The 14,116-nt window shown below is 44.5% G+C and overlaps 1 protein-coding gene across 1 annotated transcript in view; it reads left to right on the forward strand.

Annotated features, from left to right (window-relative positions):
* Positions 1 to 850: 850 nt before the first annotated feature.
* Positions 851 to 14,116, forward strand: part of LOC135830310 (uncharacterized) — a 71,621-nt gene continuing 58,355 nt past the window's right edge. Inside the window, 6 exon segments of the mRNA XM_065342575.1 lie at positions 851 to 1,305; positions 1,548 to 1,754; positions 2,312 to 2,452; positions 2,970 to 3,083; positions 3,703 to 3,908; positions 4,521 to 4,557. Of these exon segments, the coding sequence (XP_065198647.1) occupies positions 1,182 to 1,305; positions 1,548 to 1,754; positions 2,312 to 2,452; positions 2,970 to 3,083; positions 3,703 to 3,908; positions 4,521 to 4,557 (829 nt within the window). The 5' untranslated portion in view covers positions 851 to 1,181.

A 14,116-nucleotide genomic window follows, 5' to 3' on the forward strand; every position in this document is an offset into this window, starting at 1 on the left:
ACAGGGTACCCAAGATGAATGAAATTGTTAAGTTCCTGGAGAAATGAATTGGGGATATGATTTGAAGGGATTCGGGAAGCGCATTAAAGCGGTCAGCACTAAAGAATGAAATAGATCTGTATCCAGCTTGAGCTTGCACAATGGGTAAGGAAAGGGAATAATTGACTTGGCCTCGGGTTACTCTATCTGTGTGAGTGCAGTCACGGCGAAGGGAGAACATGTCAGAGAGGAGTGAACTGCAGATATTGTGGATGCAACCGAACACGAAGAATATGGACTTAGTATGATATCTTTTGTCTAAGCTAATTATGTGGTATCGCTCAAGCAAGTATGATGTCCGCGTGAATGTGTCATGCTCAAATATGCATCTAAGTGCTCTCTTACTTATGCGTAGCAGCTGATCTCTCACTTTGTCAGCGAGGCAGTGGACGTAGGCAGTGCTGACGTACTGGAGCTTGCTCTGGACTACTGACAAGTAGAACTGCCAACTAGCCTGGACAGCAAGGTTCCTCCTTCCACTGAGGGGGTTCACGTGGGCACTGAAACATAAAGTTGAATCAAGAGTCAGTTCTAGATACTTAACTTCGTCGAGCTCGTTATGGTGCTCACAAAACAAACAATGGTATTTGCAGATGACGGTCGGCGAGATACGCTCAGTTAGCCATGGAGGCGAAGACTCATTGAAGAGGTAGTCAGTGATCTTGTAAAATCTGCAACAGCGTGACACCTTTTCAAAAGCTATAGCGGTGTCTACTGTTACTGGAATAACTGCTCTCCAAGAGTTAATAGGGCGCAGCCATTCAGAAGATTCAGCAGGTCTACTACCACTAGAGCATTTGGCAGAAGCCCAAACTGGTACTCGGCTAGATGTTTCATGATACTAATGTTAATGATGCACTACATGACGTCAGACTTGAACCTACTTGTACTTGTGCTGTGCATCTACGCACTGCGGCGCAGGAAACCAGGCACAATTGAAACTGGATATCTACCATCATGATTATGCTATTACAGCAAGAAGGTACAAGAACATTTACTCGACAGGATTTTGCGTGAGATTGATTTTGTCGTCGCTGGGAAAAGACTGTATTTTGAAGCGCCTCCAAAGTCACCGTTCGTGGAGCTGAGTCACCACAACGAGTCTTTTCTAGATAATCAGCTGAACGCTGATCGAAGGCAAAATGAACCTGCGGACAACTACTAGCCTCTCTGTACGGTTTGCATTGTTGTGGGTGGTCTCGTTTCGTAGTGTTCTCTCCAGGACCGTCCTTGCAGGAACCCACGCCAGTACTGGAAATGCAACAGGTAAGAGCATTTTTATAGCGATGTTAGTTTACAACCCAACATCATTTTGTCTGTGGACTGGTCGGACGAAGGTAAACTCTTGAGTATCACAAGCTATTAAACCCTTCCTAACCTCTTTGTTTTCTTTTCCGGTGGGATCATTTACTTGAATGGATTTTAAAAAAATGCGCTGCAGTGTTTGTGGCTGAAAGCAACTGTACTCGTTTGTTGTGCAATCATTTTCACTTTTTGTCCATTATTAGGTGTTGATGAGTCGTGTATGGCACGAGTTCTTCATCTTCTACCATCTACAGCTCTTCGTCTTAGCATCCAGGACACAGAGACACTACTTGAAATAATTGGCCTACGTCAACCCATTGATCAGCTCAACTACGCCAACGCTGACACCGCATCCCTATCAGCTTTGCTAGGTGGACGGCAGAATGCTGAAATGCTGGTACAGTGTCTGAGTGAGTCTACTGATCTACTACACATATGCTGTACTTCTAATGAACTGATGACAAACATACAAGTCTATGTTTGTGACTTTACACACACGTAACCCTGGTCCCTCACTCTTCGGGAATTTCTAGATACACGTATGTGAAAACTTGTCTCAGTAACTCATCAGACAATATTTTACCTGGCCCACCTGTACCGAGTCTGGCCTTACACAAACCTCAGAGTACATGACTGATTGTGTAGGCTTGAGCAATTTTGGTCTCCTTTGCATTGCCCAGGTTATATAAACGTTCAGCACCAGGGAGAAGAGCTTTATCGGTAGCGAGTACCATAACATGCTTTGCATTCAATTGATAATACTCGTCATCAATTTTTGGAAAGATTAAATTAAATTGCTGACGTATATATCAGTCTTTGAATTCTGTTGTATTGGATTTGATACCACAAATTTGTACCCCAATCATTTTAGCATTCAGGAGCGCTCTAGCCGGCTGATTTTTGTAAGAGAGTTCTAATACTTTATCCACCCACCTTTTGTTTCGAATTTGACTATTGTCTTATGCAGGTGGGCAGCTTGAGCAATGTCGCCAAAGTCCCCCATGCAGCAATGCAGGAAAATGCATTTTCAGCGGTTCTCGACAAGGGAGAGGCTCGTCGTACATTTGCAACTGCAATGATGGTCATTCTGGAACGTATTGTCAGACCGGTAATATTTTCATGTATTAGTGATACGTAGTGTTACGCCAAAATAAAGGATTCTTCATCTCAAACGCTCAAACACGGTCTCTTTGCTACATACCGTGTACGTCACTTGAAATGTTCAACATTGTTTTGGGCCCGTCCAATTATAAGGGTGAAATAGAAAAATGTTTTGGTAGAACTAATGAATTTTAACGTAATTAGGTTAACGTTATTAGAGAAAACCTAACTTTGTCTAACATCTACCAGCGGTTTACCTGAATTCCTGATAAATTTGAAACATCATGGTGTTGAAAAGAGAAAAGTGTGAAGAAATGATTGACTGCCACCACCAGACCTCAAACCATTCCGGAGCTATGGTGTAGCTGACATCTTATCAGATTTTAACAAACATATATTATTATTGACTCTTGAGACTTCAGAACTCCAGCTTCCAGTGACTCTGCATAGGACACAATAACGTTATTGAAATTGAGTGTTTCTTGAACCCTCTTGCTCTTTTACTTGCCTTTTCTACCGCTCAGTTCTCCCATCGTGCGCTGGAAATCCATGTCAGAATGGGGCAACATGTCAACAAAGAGGATCATCATTCCATTGTCACTGTCCTCCACTGTATACTGGACACCATTGTGAAAAAAGTGAGATTCATAACTCAGGAGGGAAACATTAAAAATTTAACGGTTGTTCTCAAGTTATGAAGTGGTACTTTTTAACACGTGACACTCACTGTACCAAGATTTCAAAAGAATGTATTATACTTTTGCCAGTACGAAAATGTATATGCCTCCCTACTGGGATTCATCGATATCATGATAGGTAAGTATTAGTAGGCCACTTCCTCAACCAAGGTATCCGTTTTTGTTCTCTTGTCAAACATTAAAGCCAAATTCACGAAGCGGGTTAACCCGTTATGTACTGATTCCCAGGACAGAATGCAGCAGAATTTGAATTTTCATGACAATGTTCACCTTCAACAGGATGTAACGTTCGCCTCCTCCGCTCAAGTTCCATAATCTAAGACTCGTTTGGAAGCTCTGGTTTTAAAAGCGCATATCTCCGAATAATCTATTCAACTAGATCCCTGTCTAAGCGCTTATGTGAGACCAAATATTACGGGTGACAGTGGTGTCAGTACTGGGGTTACTAATGTAGTGTACTTGACAGCTTCCTCCTATAGATTGTAATCGGTACTCCCTGATTGCTAGTCAAATGACGAAACACAATGTTTTACCATCCATGTGTGTGTTTATACAATAGAGTGGCTGGATGCAAGAACGTTCCGAAAGTACGCAAACACAGTGCATCAAATCAGTGACCAGATGAAGAACCTGGAGCGAGGGATAGACGCAGCCAGACATGACGACGTCAGTCGGATCGAAACCTTTCTCCAGAGACTTGAGGAAAAAGTCATGACAAAGTTCAATTCCACTTTGACTCAGCTCTCATCTGAAGTTGTAGCACCGGTAAGCACAGTACATACATCTACATGTACATATACTCATATAGTCATGTGTGCAGTTATATGCAGTTATGTTTATCGTCATTTTCAGAGTACCGCATTTCTCGCTCTACATATACTGGCATACACAGACACATAGACAGCAATAGCGACAACACACGAAGTGAAGGGTAGTTGGCCGCAGCCACATGTTACTGGTGAGACTCAAGACTGAGTGAAGAAGTCAGGAAAAGAAGCGACAATAAAGAACACACCAGATGCTATATTTGCAACGGAAAATGTTTCGCGAGAAATCATATCTCGCAATCTGGCTGCGCTCGGCCGGCGAGAAATACAACGTCTACATAGTATTATGTATTATTTATTTGCAAATGTTGTTTATCAATGAAAAAGGATGAGGCAAGTAAAGCGTGTCTGGTAGTAGCCCTACTGAAGGCAAGCAGACTGAACAATTGCCTGTAGTTTGTATGTCATGCCCTTACATTAGCATAGCTGTCAATCCAGCAGAAACAGTCAAACGGTTTCCTCAGACTTCGAAATTCACGCCTCCTGTGAAACTACACAGAATGGTGGTACGCAGCCCTCACTGAACACACACGTTTGCCTTCTCTTGTAGAATCACCGCCTGGATGAAGGCCACGGAAATCAAGAAGGTATGATGTAATATATTGATATTTATTTAAACGCGTTAAGCTGATAATTATTTTGTACGTGCACAAAGAGGAAATTCTTTCGTTGCAAATGTGAATCTGCACGTATCAGGTATATGACACAGAAATGGCATATGAACCACCACCTTGAAAAGGTACTTGTGAGTTTCTGGCCAGAAAGCGACCATCAAACACTATGTTGATCTGAATCTACTTCTAGTGATCTTTAATTGGTGAGAAACTCAGATTCATATTTATATTTTATATAACTATTTATTACAACATCTCAAGACTCGGTGGAAACACCGGCCAATGTTAAGAGAGTGGGTGATTGCCAACCAAGGCGATAAATAAAAATTGGTTGAAAAAGCGGTCATGTGCTCCTGCGTACACCAAGCACCTGGTCACCGTGCCTACAGGGTACAACTTACAGCCTGTTTGAACTTTTTTGGGTGCAGTCCTGTCACTCGAGTTGAACTCGAGTTGAACCTTGGTGTGAAAGTAGTCGCCTGCTGGCGTGGTGACCAGGTGGCTTGGGCACGCAGGAGGATGTGACCGCTTGTTCAACCATGTTCAATTGGGAATAAAGGAGGAGCGCTGCATCGCAGCTTTCTCGTACCAAAACCAGTCGACTCAGCGTCCAGAGGATTACAACAAATGGGCCAATCTCGGTCATCCGTGCTTTTATAAGAACGAAATGGCGCTTTTAGTGACATTTTGCATACAAATCCCCATCTAGTAGGGCGCAATCACCCAGTTTCGGTGAAAGTGCGCGAGTTCGATTGGGGTCAAAGTAGGAAGGGAGCGTCGCAGCTTCCTCGGACCACGACCATTCGACTCAGCACTCCGAAGACTACAACTGGTGAAATCTTGATTTTAGGCTTAACTTCCCCTTTAACAGTCACCCGAAGCTTTGCGTACATTTCCGCTGCATTTATTAATTTTGTTCCCTTCCTCGGGTTATGAACGTTTTTACTATATTTTTGCGTTCTTCTGCAGGGTTATTTTCTTGTCAGAGAACCGACTCTGGTCCGTCAGGTGTATTCAATGGCAGAACACAGACAACAAGATTCACTGCATACTGTGATCGAGAGACTGATGGAGGTGGCTGGATTGTGTTTCAGAGAAGACAGGATGGATCGGTCGACTTTTTCCGTGACTGGAATGCATACAAACGAGGATTCGGATCAGCGTCTGGAGAGTTCTGGCTGGGTCTAGATACACTACAATATCTGACGTCACAAGCTGGTAGTACTTATGAACTACGTATTGATATGGTGTTCACAACAACTGAAGAGAAGCATTATGCCAAGTGGTCAACATTCCGTGTTGAAGGTGAAGCTAACAATTACAGACTACACATTTCAGGATTCTCAAGCCCTACATTGCATGACAGAATGAGTTACCACAATGGACAACAGTTCAGTACTCGAGACCGTGATCATGACTCATGGAGTGGTGACTGTTCTACTAAACAGAAGGGTGGTTGGTGGTATGACAGTTGTTACTTAGTCAATGTCAATGGGTTGTATGGACGTAGTGATGCAGACCACACTGGTGTAGTGTACGTGCATAACGAGTCCATGAGTTTGAAGTTTGTGGAAATGAAGCTAAGAAAGCGTGGATAAAACCCAATGCACTACTAGATTCACTTAACACTGCGCTTATTTGCATCCAAATGCAACATACTGCACGTCTTAACTAGTTTCCTCTTTTCATAATGTCTTTAGAAATGTTTAGACCTCTTTCCACGCTTACAATTCCTGCGCAGAGAGTCAGCATGCCATTCGATTCTCAGTCGCGAGATTCTACAAACCATCGATGCTTTGTTTAACATAATATTACTGCACACATTCACTAAGTGAGTGTTTGCCATTTAAGGGCATTGCTCCAGTTCCTTCGCCACCATAAAACACATTGATCTCCTTGGAGCGCTTTCGTTTTATACTTTTTATCAGCGAGCCATCGTGGTTTCAAGAATACGATCACTCTTTGTAATGAATGGTACTTTTCCTCTCTACTACAGCCACCCGCATTCTCTCACTAACCACCTGAACATTAACCGTCTAGCGCTATCCACTTCAACTGTTTTTTGTTTTGCGTGACTAATTGCTTAAACCAAACACACAGTAGAATGACTCGCGAGCAAAAGCAGACGTTCAATTGAGGGGTAGACACACTATCAAAAATGTCTGTGACATGCACGGTAGGTAAGAACTGTTTCCTGGTGCCTCTATATCTTTTATTTTGAACTATGTGCGGCTCCTCCGTTATTACTGAAGACTGGGGGGGGGGGGGTGAAAGCTGGCACTGAGATCCCGAGTTCGAGTACTCTGATTTTCTCCGATCGAATATTCGAGTTAAAAAGGGGAAGGACAAAATGTTACGAGTTATGACTACCGTAAAGTCTGTGACGAGAGAGCTTGGAAGCTCAGGGCCCTACGCTAAGCTTTTTTGCCTTGATGACCTAGACAAAAAAAAAGCACAGGGATGTTATAAATTCTTTAAAAAATTCCTTTTTTTGTAAGACATAACCTGGGATTCGAACCCGTACTATCGCGCGCCCTGCATGCATCCCCCCGAAATAGGCACCGGCGGATAATGCTAGCATAATAACTAGCATAATGACCCCTGTGGGGAAGACCGGCACTGCCCTAGCATAAAGCCTCCAAATGTGACCTTGTCTAGCACAATCGATGTGTGAAACTAGCACTACGTCCAGATGAAAGTGTATGCTGGATGCCACCGTTGCCAGAAGCGTGTTTGGCACTGTTTGCTGCGTTTACGGAGTTGTTCAAACTGCACTGACTTGTACTTGGAGCTAAATATAGCATTGTGCACACTTTTTGCAAATTTGATTTCCAAATTTGCAATGCTTGTCTTGAAGCTCAATGTCAATGATACGGCGAGTCTTTTCCAAGTAAGAACGATAGTTTGTAATTATTTTGGCCTTCAACTTTAGCATGTTGAGTCGTTGTTGATAGTGAAATTAATTATAAAAGTGGTGAGTCCTTCGCTATAAGTGAGCAAACTAGTCGTACTGTCGTAGCTTGTCGTAATTTGTTGGCCTGATGGCAGCTACGGGAGACGGAGGCTCTGGTTTTGAAACAGAAGATGAGAGCAGTGAGAGTGATGGCTTTGTTAGCGAAGAGGAAAGTTCTGACTTGGAAAAGAACGCGGCAGCCGACAGTCTTCCAGCAGCACAACCAGCTGCTATTGCCCGCAAAGGGTCGTTTGCAAGAAGTGGAAAGTCGAGCGACTCGAGCCAGAATTCCGAAGCAAAGCGCGTGAGAGTGTCAGCTGGGAATCCACCGCAGCTCCTCGACGCAGCACACACGATCGGATAGCAGAATTCCCAGGCGAGTACCTCTCAGTTTCTGCGGGGAAACTCTACTGCACAGCTTGTAACTGGACGATCAGTATCAAGCACAGCATTGTGAAAGCGCATGTGAATAGCCAACGACATGTGCAAGGAAAGGAGAGTAAGAAGTGGGCGAAACTTCACCAACAGGCAATAACTATTTCGTGGAAAAAGTTTTCAAGTGAAAGCACGTCTGACCTGGCGGGAAGCGGTCTGTCACAAGCTGTGTCCGAAGATGTTGTTGTTCGGCGGGCCAATGTTGTTGAGGCTTTCCTAAAGGCTGGAATTCCGCTCAGTAAGGTGGATTGCCTGCACCCTCTCCTGGAGAGTGGTTACGGACGTTTAACATATAGCACTCACATGGCTCAGCTGATTCCATTCCTGCACTGCAAGGAGGAAGATGAATTAAAGAAGGAGATATCAGGTGCACTGTATGTGGCTGTCATATTTGATGGAACTTCCCGCCTGGGAGAGGCACTTGCAGTGGTTCTGCGGTATGTGGATGCGGATTTCAAGATTCATCAGAGACTTGTTCGCTTCCATGTACTGGCAAAGAGTCTGGCAGGTCTGGAGTTGTCCTGTGATACTGCCATATTCCGAGTGACTGCATAGGGAAGTCATTATTTCCCACCGCATGGATTGACATTTTTGTAGCACTATCGGCACTGCTAGCATTATAACTAGCATAATCGCTCCAAATAACTAGCAGTGCTAGTAGCACAATTTCCACATTTAACTAGCATTATCCGCCGGTGCCTACCCCGAAACACTTCGCACACATACTAATTCTTCCAAGTAGTTAGTTGTTTCACATTGTGATCTTGTATTTGAAAGCCCTATTTGAATATGCATTGTGGCCAGCCGTCTTTGATGGCACGGTACGGTAGGGGATAGGTACGGGACAGGTACGATCGAGGGTAATGCGACACAGTCTCCCGTACCGTACCGTACAATCAAACACAGCTGGCCACATACAGCTGCCCGCAATATTCAAATAGGGCTTTCAAACGCAAGATAATAACGTTAAGCAACTTGGAAGAATGGGTATGAGTGCGAAATGTATGGGGGAATGCATGTAGGGCGATAGTGCGGGTTCGAATCCCAGGATATGCCTGAAAAAAAAGGAGAATTGAAAAATTTATAACATCCTATGCTTTTTTGCCGTCAGATACGGATAGCGCCAGGCGTGACACAAACAAACACACAAACAAACACCAAATTAAAGCTGTGTGGACCCTGGCTAGCGCCAGACGTTACTGAAGTAACGTCTTCTGCATAGCTACGGGAATAAAAGTAACTGTCTACCAACGGTGGTGGACAGTTAGGCATAACTCGTAACATGTTGTCCTCCTTTTTCACCATAATTTAATTGGATGGTGGCACCATCCGAGTTGAAGACAGAGAGTAGAGGAAACATGGAAAAAGAGAGCAATACCTACATGTAGATACTAGATAGGTGCGATTAGACTGTGTCAGTAGTCCACATTCAGTTCTCGGCGCGCAGGTATATTTTACTGTTTTCATTCGCTTCCATGTAATTGGGCGACACCGCCCGTTTGGTTCTGCGAATTCAAATAAAAATGTACCTACCTAGGTAGCGGTATACCTGCGTCTTGAATGCCTGCATTCAGCTGCGATGGGGAGGATGCAGGAGCAGATCACAGGGCAATGCATTCCACTGGTGGAGCACACAGTGGGGAAATGATCGCTTCAGGACTAACGGGGTAGAGGCTGGCGTCCAGGTAAAACTGGTGGCCGGCAGCGCTGGCATGGTCGCTCCGGGTTCACGGGGTGGCCAACTGCTGACGGCGACCTGGCAGAACCGCAAGAAGTTGAGGTGGGCCCGTAATTACTTGTAGCTTGTATAAACAAGCTAGGGCAGCTACTGTCCATCTGATTGCCATACTGGGCAGGATTGCTCCCGGACCGATGATTCTGAGGGCGCTGTGCTGGACTCGGTCCAGTCGGCTGAGTTGGCTGGGTGACGTTACAATCCAGATAAGTGGGGCGTACTCCAGCAGGGGACGAACGAATGCCTTGTAAACTGGAAGGATCCGGTGCGGAAAGGTCCAAGAGGGGAAGGAACGTGCAACGAAGAAGAGCACGAGCTACGCCCCACGGCAACAAAGAATGCCGAAAGTTACTGGATAAAGAATAAAGTAGTTCCACGCGACGCACGTTTCGCCGTATATGTCATGACGGCTCAAAAGATGTGCGAACTCGAACTAGGATGGTGATCCAATCTAATTATGGTAAAAAGGGGAAAGACAAAACTTTAATGTTTCGTTGTATGACTAACTGTCCACCAACATAAACAGATCATATACAGTCAGGAAGTGCGACAAAATGGCAGAAAACTGACAAGGAGAAGTGAGACATTCAGCGACCTGACACGTAATTCCAACATGTCTCCAAGGTACAAACCAATAACCTTCCAACTCTGCAGGATGAGGCTCGGAAATGTCTCAGTACTCCTTGTCAGTTTTGTGCCATTTTGTCGCACTCGCTGACTGTATATGATCTGGTTATGTTGGTAGACAGGTATTCATCACTCTTAACATGTTGTCCTGCTCCTTATTTAACATAATTAAATTGGCTCACCATCCGAATTCAAAGATAGTAAATGTTAGGGATTTTGTAAGTTCAAACTTTAACCGCCAAGTTTTGTTCCACAGCAAAGGTCATGCAATCAGTCTGCAGGTGATCGCAGCACCGATCAGAAGTACTGGCTGATGGAAGAATAGTGAAAGGCTTTGTCATGAGCATCGGTACACGACACCACTGCATTGGGCAACATACCTATCAGCGGGATCGTACACAAAGGAGAGAGTATGGGCCAGAATGCTGTACTTGCGCACACCAGATAAGAGAGGGCGAACTCGGGATGGTACTTTAATAATAATAATGCTAATAAAAATAACAGCTCGCATGTACCCCATGGGGGGGGGATCACCCATGGGGCTAATGCCTCTGTCGGCAAAAAAGAGTTAGAGAAAACGAGAAATACATGACATACACATCTTCGCTATTCTGTTATTGCAGGAAAAACTACATCGATTCCACCATGAGCCTAGGCATGGGGAATAATTATAATATTAAGTACAGAATGTTATTTATAATAGCAATAAAAAGAACAAATTCTGCAGTCATCGCCACACTACAACGAAGTCATGAAAGTTTACCAGAATTAATTTTCTTGTCACATTCATCAGTGGAAAGTCGTGACTGAAGAGTAACCATGCTGAACAATGATTAAATATACATTCAATGATGTGTTACGAGAACAAAATACAGTGCCAAAATAGAATGAGGGAAGGTGAGACAATAGAAGTGAAGTGAGAGCTAAGTGCAACGGTGGGTGAAAAACTAATAATTATAACGCTAAAACTGTGTAGTGAGACAAACAATCATGCTGTGCACCTACGAAAACAATTTTAACGCAACTACATGTTTCTTCTGCTTACAAAGATCAGGCTTATGCAAACGAATACAAACAGCCTCAAGTACTTTCAACTGACTAGCATACCGTGCACGACAAAGAACAGAAAAACTAAAATCATCATACACCTGCAGACACTTAGGGTGAGACAACAAGTGAAGAAAAACGGCAGACTTCTTACGATCACAATCACCATCTGATTCCTCGTCTCCAACAACCGCAGCCTCGTCCTCCGTCTCATCTCCCAACTCGTCCTCAGTGTCGTCCTCAGTGTCATTCTCCTCAACAACACTGATCGGTCCCAGGCTCGTTTGACGTTGTTTAACCTCTGTTCGTTGACTCCTCCTTTGATCTTGATGGCAACTTGTTGTTGTTGTTGTTAAATCTTGTGTTCCCAGTGTCCTCACCGATGCTTGATCTCCAGTACTGTAATAATTCATTGAATAATTAGCCGTTGATCGTCTAGGTCTTTGAATGTTGATCGTGTTACTTTCTTTGTTGAATTCCGTTCCCTTCAGCCTTCTTTCTCGTTGTTCACAATCAGTGCTTGCCTCATCCATATATGCACGTGCCACCGACACCACAGACTCAGCCCCAGTACCGCCGATGATAGATGAAGGTGGCGGTTCTGGGGGAGGCAACGGCAAAGACGGCGATGAGGGCATTACCTCATCACAGCGTCCACTTTGGTCTTGAGCCGAATGTTATTGTGGTGTGTTATCTTGTGTTGTTATGGTGCATTGTGTTGTGGTGACAATATGCCCATTACCCGACTCCAAGGCTCTCGATACGGGTAATGGAGGCACTATTGCCGATGACGGAAATTGTGCTAACGATGGCTGTGCCCGAGGGTTCTTCAGTGGCCTGCCGCGTTTCGGTCGCAGTGCCCGTGCCGAGCCAGTCAGCATATGCAGTGGGACCTGCTGCTTGATACGTGCGTTCAGATGTTGAAGAGTCCTACCAACGTACCGACTACCGCATTGTCGGCACTCAAATTGGTATACCAATTTAGATGCAAGTTGGGTTGGTAGGACATCCTTCCTCACCGTGAACGCACCACAACACAATGCACCATAACAACACAAGATAACACACCACAACAACATTCGGCGAATGTCTCAGTACTCTGTCAGTTTTGTGCGTAGTTGTTGCACTTTCTGACTGTATATAGTATCTAGTTACAGTGGTGGAGAGTTACTCTTAACTCGTTTCCATAATTATGTCCTTTTCCTTTCCACTTCTATTATTGGCTCAATACCCGAGTTTCAAATATTTGAGTGAGCGCAGATATTTTAGGCATGATGAGTTCGTACATTGATTCACAATGCCGAGCCAAGCTTCCCTGTCTTGAGAGATAGCTTCCGCTTCGGCAATGGAAACGTTTATTGTCTTTAAGTCATTCTTGATGTTGTCGATCCAACTAGTTACGGGGCGTCCTCTGGGCTTCTTGATGTCTTTGGTGTCACGTGAAAGTCTTAGAGCTTTGTAGGATGATGAGTTACTGCCTTCTCTGATTACTTGGCCGAACCATAACAAGCGCCGTTCCCTGCATCTTCTGGTGATAGGCAATTGGCTGGACAGCTTGTATAAGTTTTTATTCAATATTATTTGGGGATACACTACGCCAAAAATGGATCATAGTAGCTAGTTTGCGGCGATGCCACGTATCGATTCTGTTGCCGAGTGCTACTGTCAAGGTTCACAGGCCACAGTTGTATAATAGAACCGGAAGGATAAGTGTGGTAAACAAAGGCAATCTAGATAATATAGTGTGTCTTTTCCAGGCTATAGTGCCAAACGCTCGATTAGCCGCATTGATACGGTTCTCGATCTCACTTCCAGATCCCAAGAGACTTCCAAGTAGTTTCGTCTTTCTCCATGCGTCATCATCCTTGGAAGGAGTTACAAATTGAGTTTTTGTTAGATTTAATCTCAGGTCATCCTGGGCGAAAATTGGCTCACATTTCGCTGCAGCGGCAACCACAGCATCACGATCAGTGTCATATATTGTGGTGTCATCTGCATACTGTGAGAAATGAGTAGGCAGGCATGAATGGGAGGTGCAGGCTTCTCACATCTGCCTCATCGCACCTTCTGCGTAGACAATGAACATGGCCGGAGACATCGGGTCTCTCTGAACCACGCCGATTTTGGTCGAGAAGGGAGCACTGAGCTGCCGGGCAATCTTCACCCTAGCTGACGTATCGGAGACTAGCAATTTCATCATTGAGGTGGGTACACCCGAAGCGGCCATTCGATCAAGCGCCTTGCCATGGTTCACTGTGTCGAATGCACCGCTGAAATCTAGTAATGCTGCCGAATAGTTCCAATTTCCTAGCAAAGCTCTCTCACACAGAGACCACAAACAGAAAACCCCATTAGCCGTTGAGCGACCAGGTCTGAAACCGGCTTGTGACTCGTCCACAAATTGCTGAATATTGGTGCTAATTCTCTTTGTGATTATGGTTGTAAGGACTTTCCGAACCACTGACAATAGCATTACTGGTCTGTAAATCTTTGGGGCTCCTTTCGGTTTGCCATTTTTATATATTGGCACAATAATTCCAGTGGTCATGTCGGCTGGGCAGTGCTGTAATTGGCGAATGACATTGAAAAAGGAGGACAGCCAACCAGCTAGAATGTCAGAACCTGATACTTTAGAAACAACTAATGGTACTTGCAGATGACGGTCGCAGTGATACGCTTAGTTAGCCATGGAAGCAAAGACCCATTGAAGAGGTAGCCAGTGATCTTGTAAAACC

The sequence above is a fragment of the Sycon ciliatum genome, assembly GCF_964019385.1.
Source record: "Sycon ciliatum chromosome 5 unlocalized genomic scaffold, ocSycCili1.1 SUPER_5_unloc_1, whole genome shotgun sequence".
NCBI classification, from domain to species: domain Eukaryota; kingdom Metazoa; phylum Porifera; class Calcarea; order Leucosolenida; family Sycettidae; genus Sycon; species Sycon ciliatum.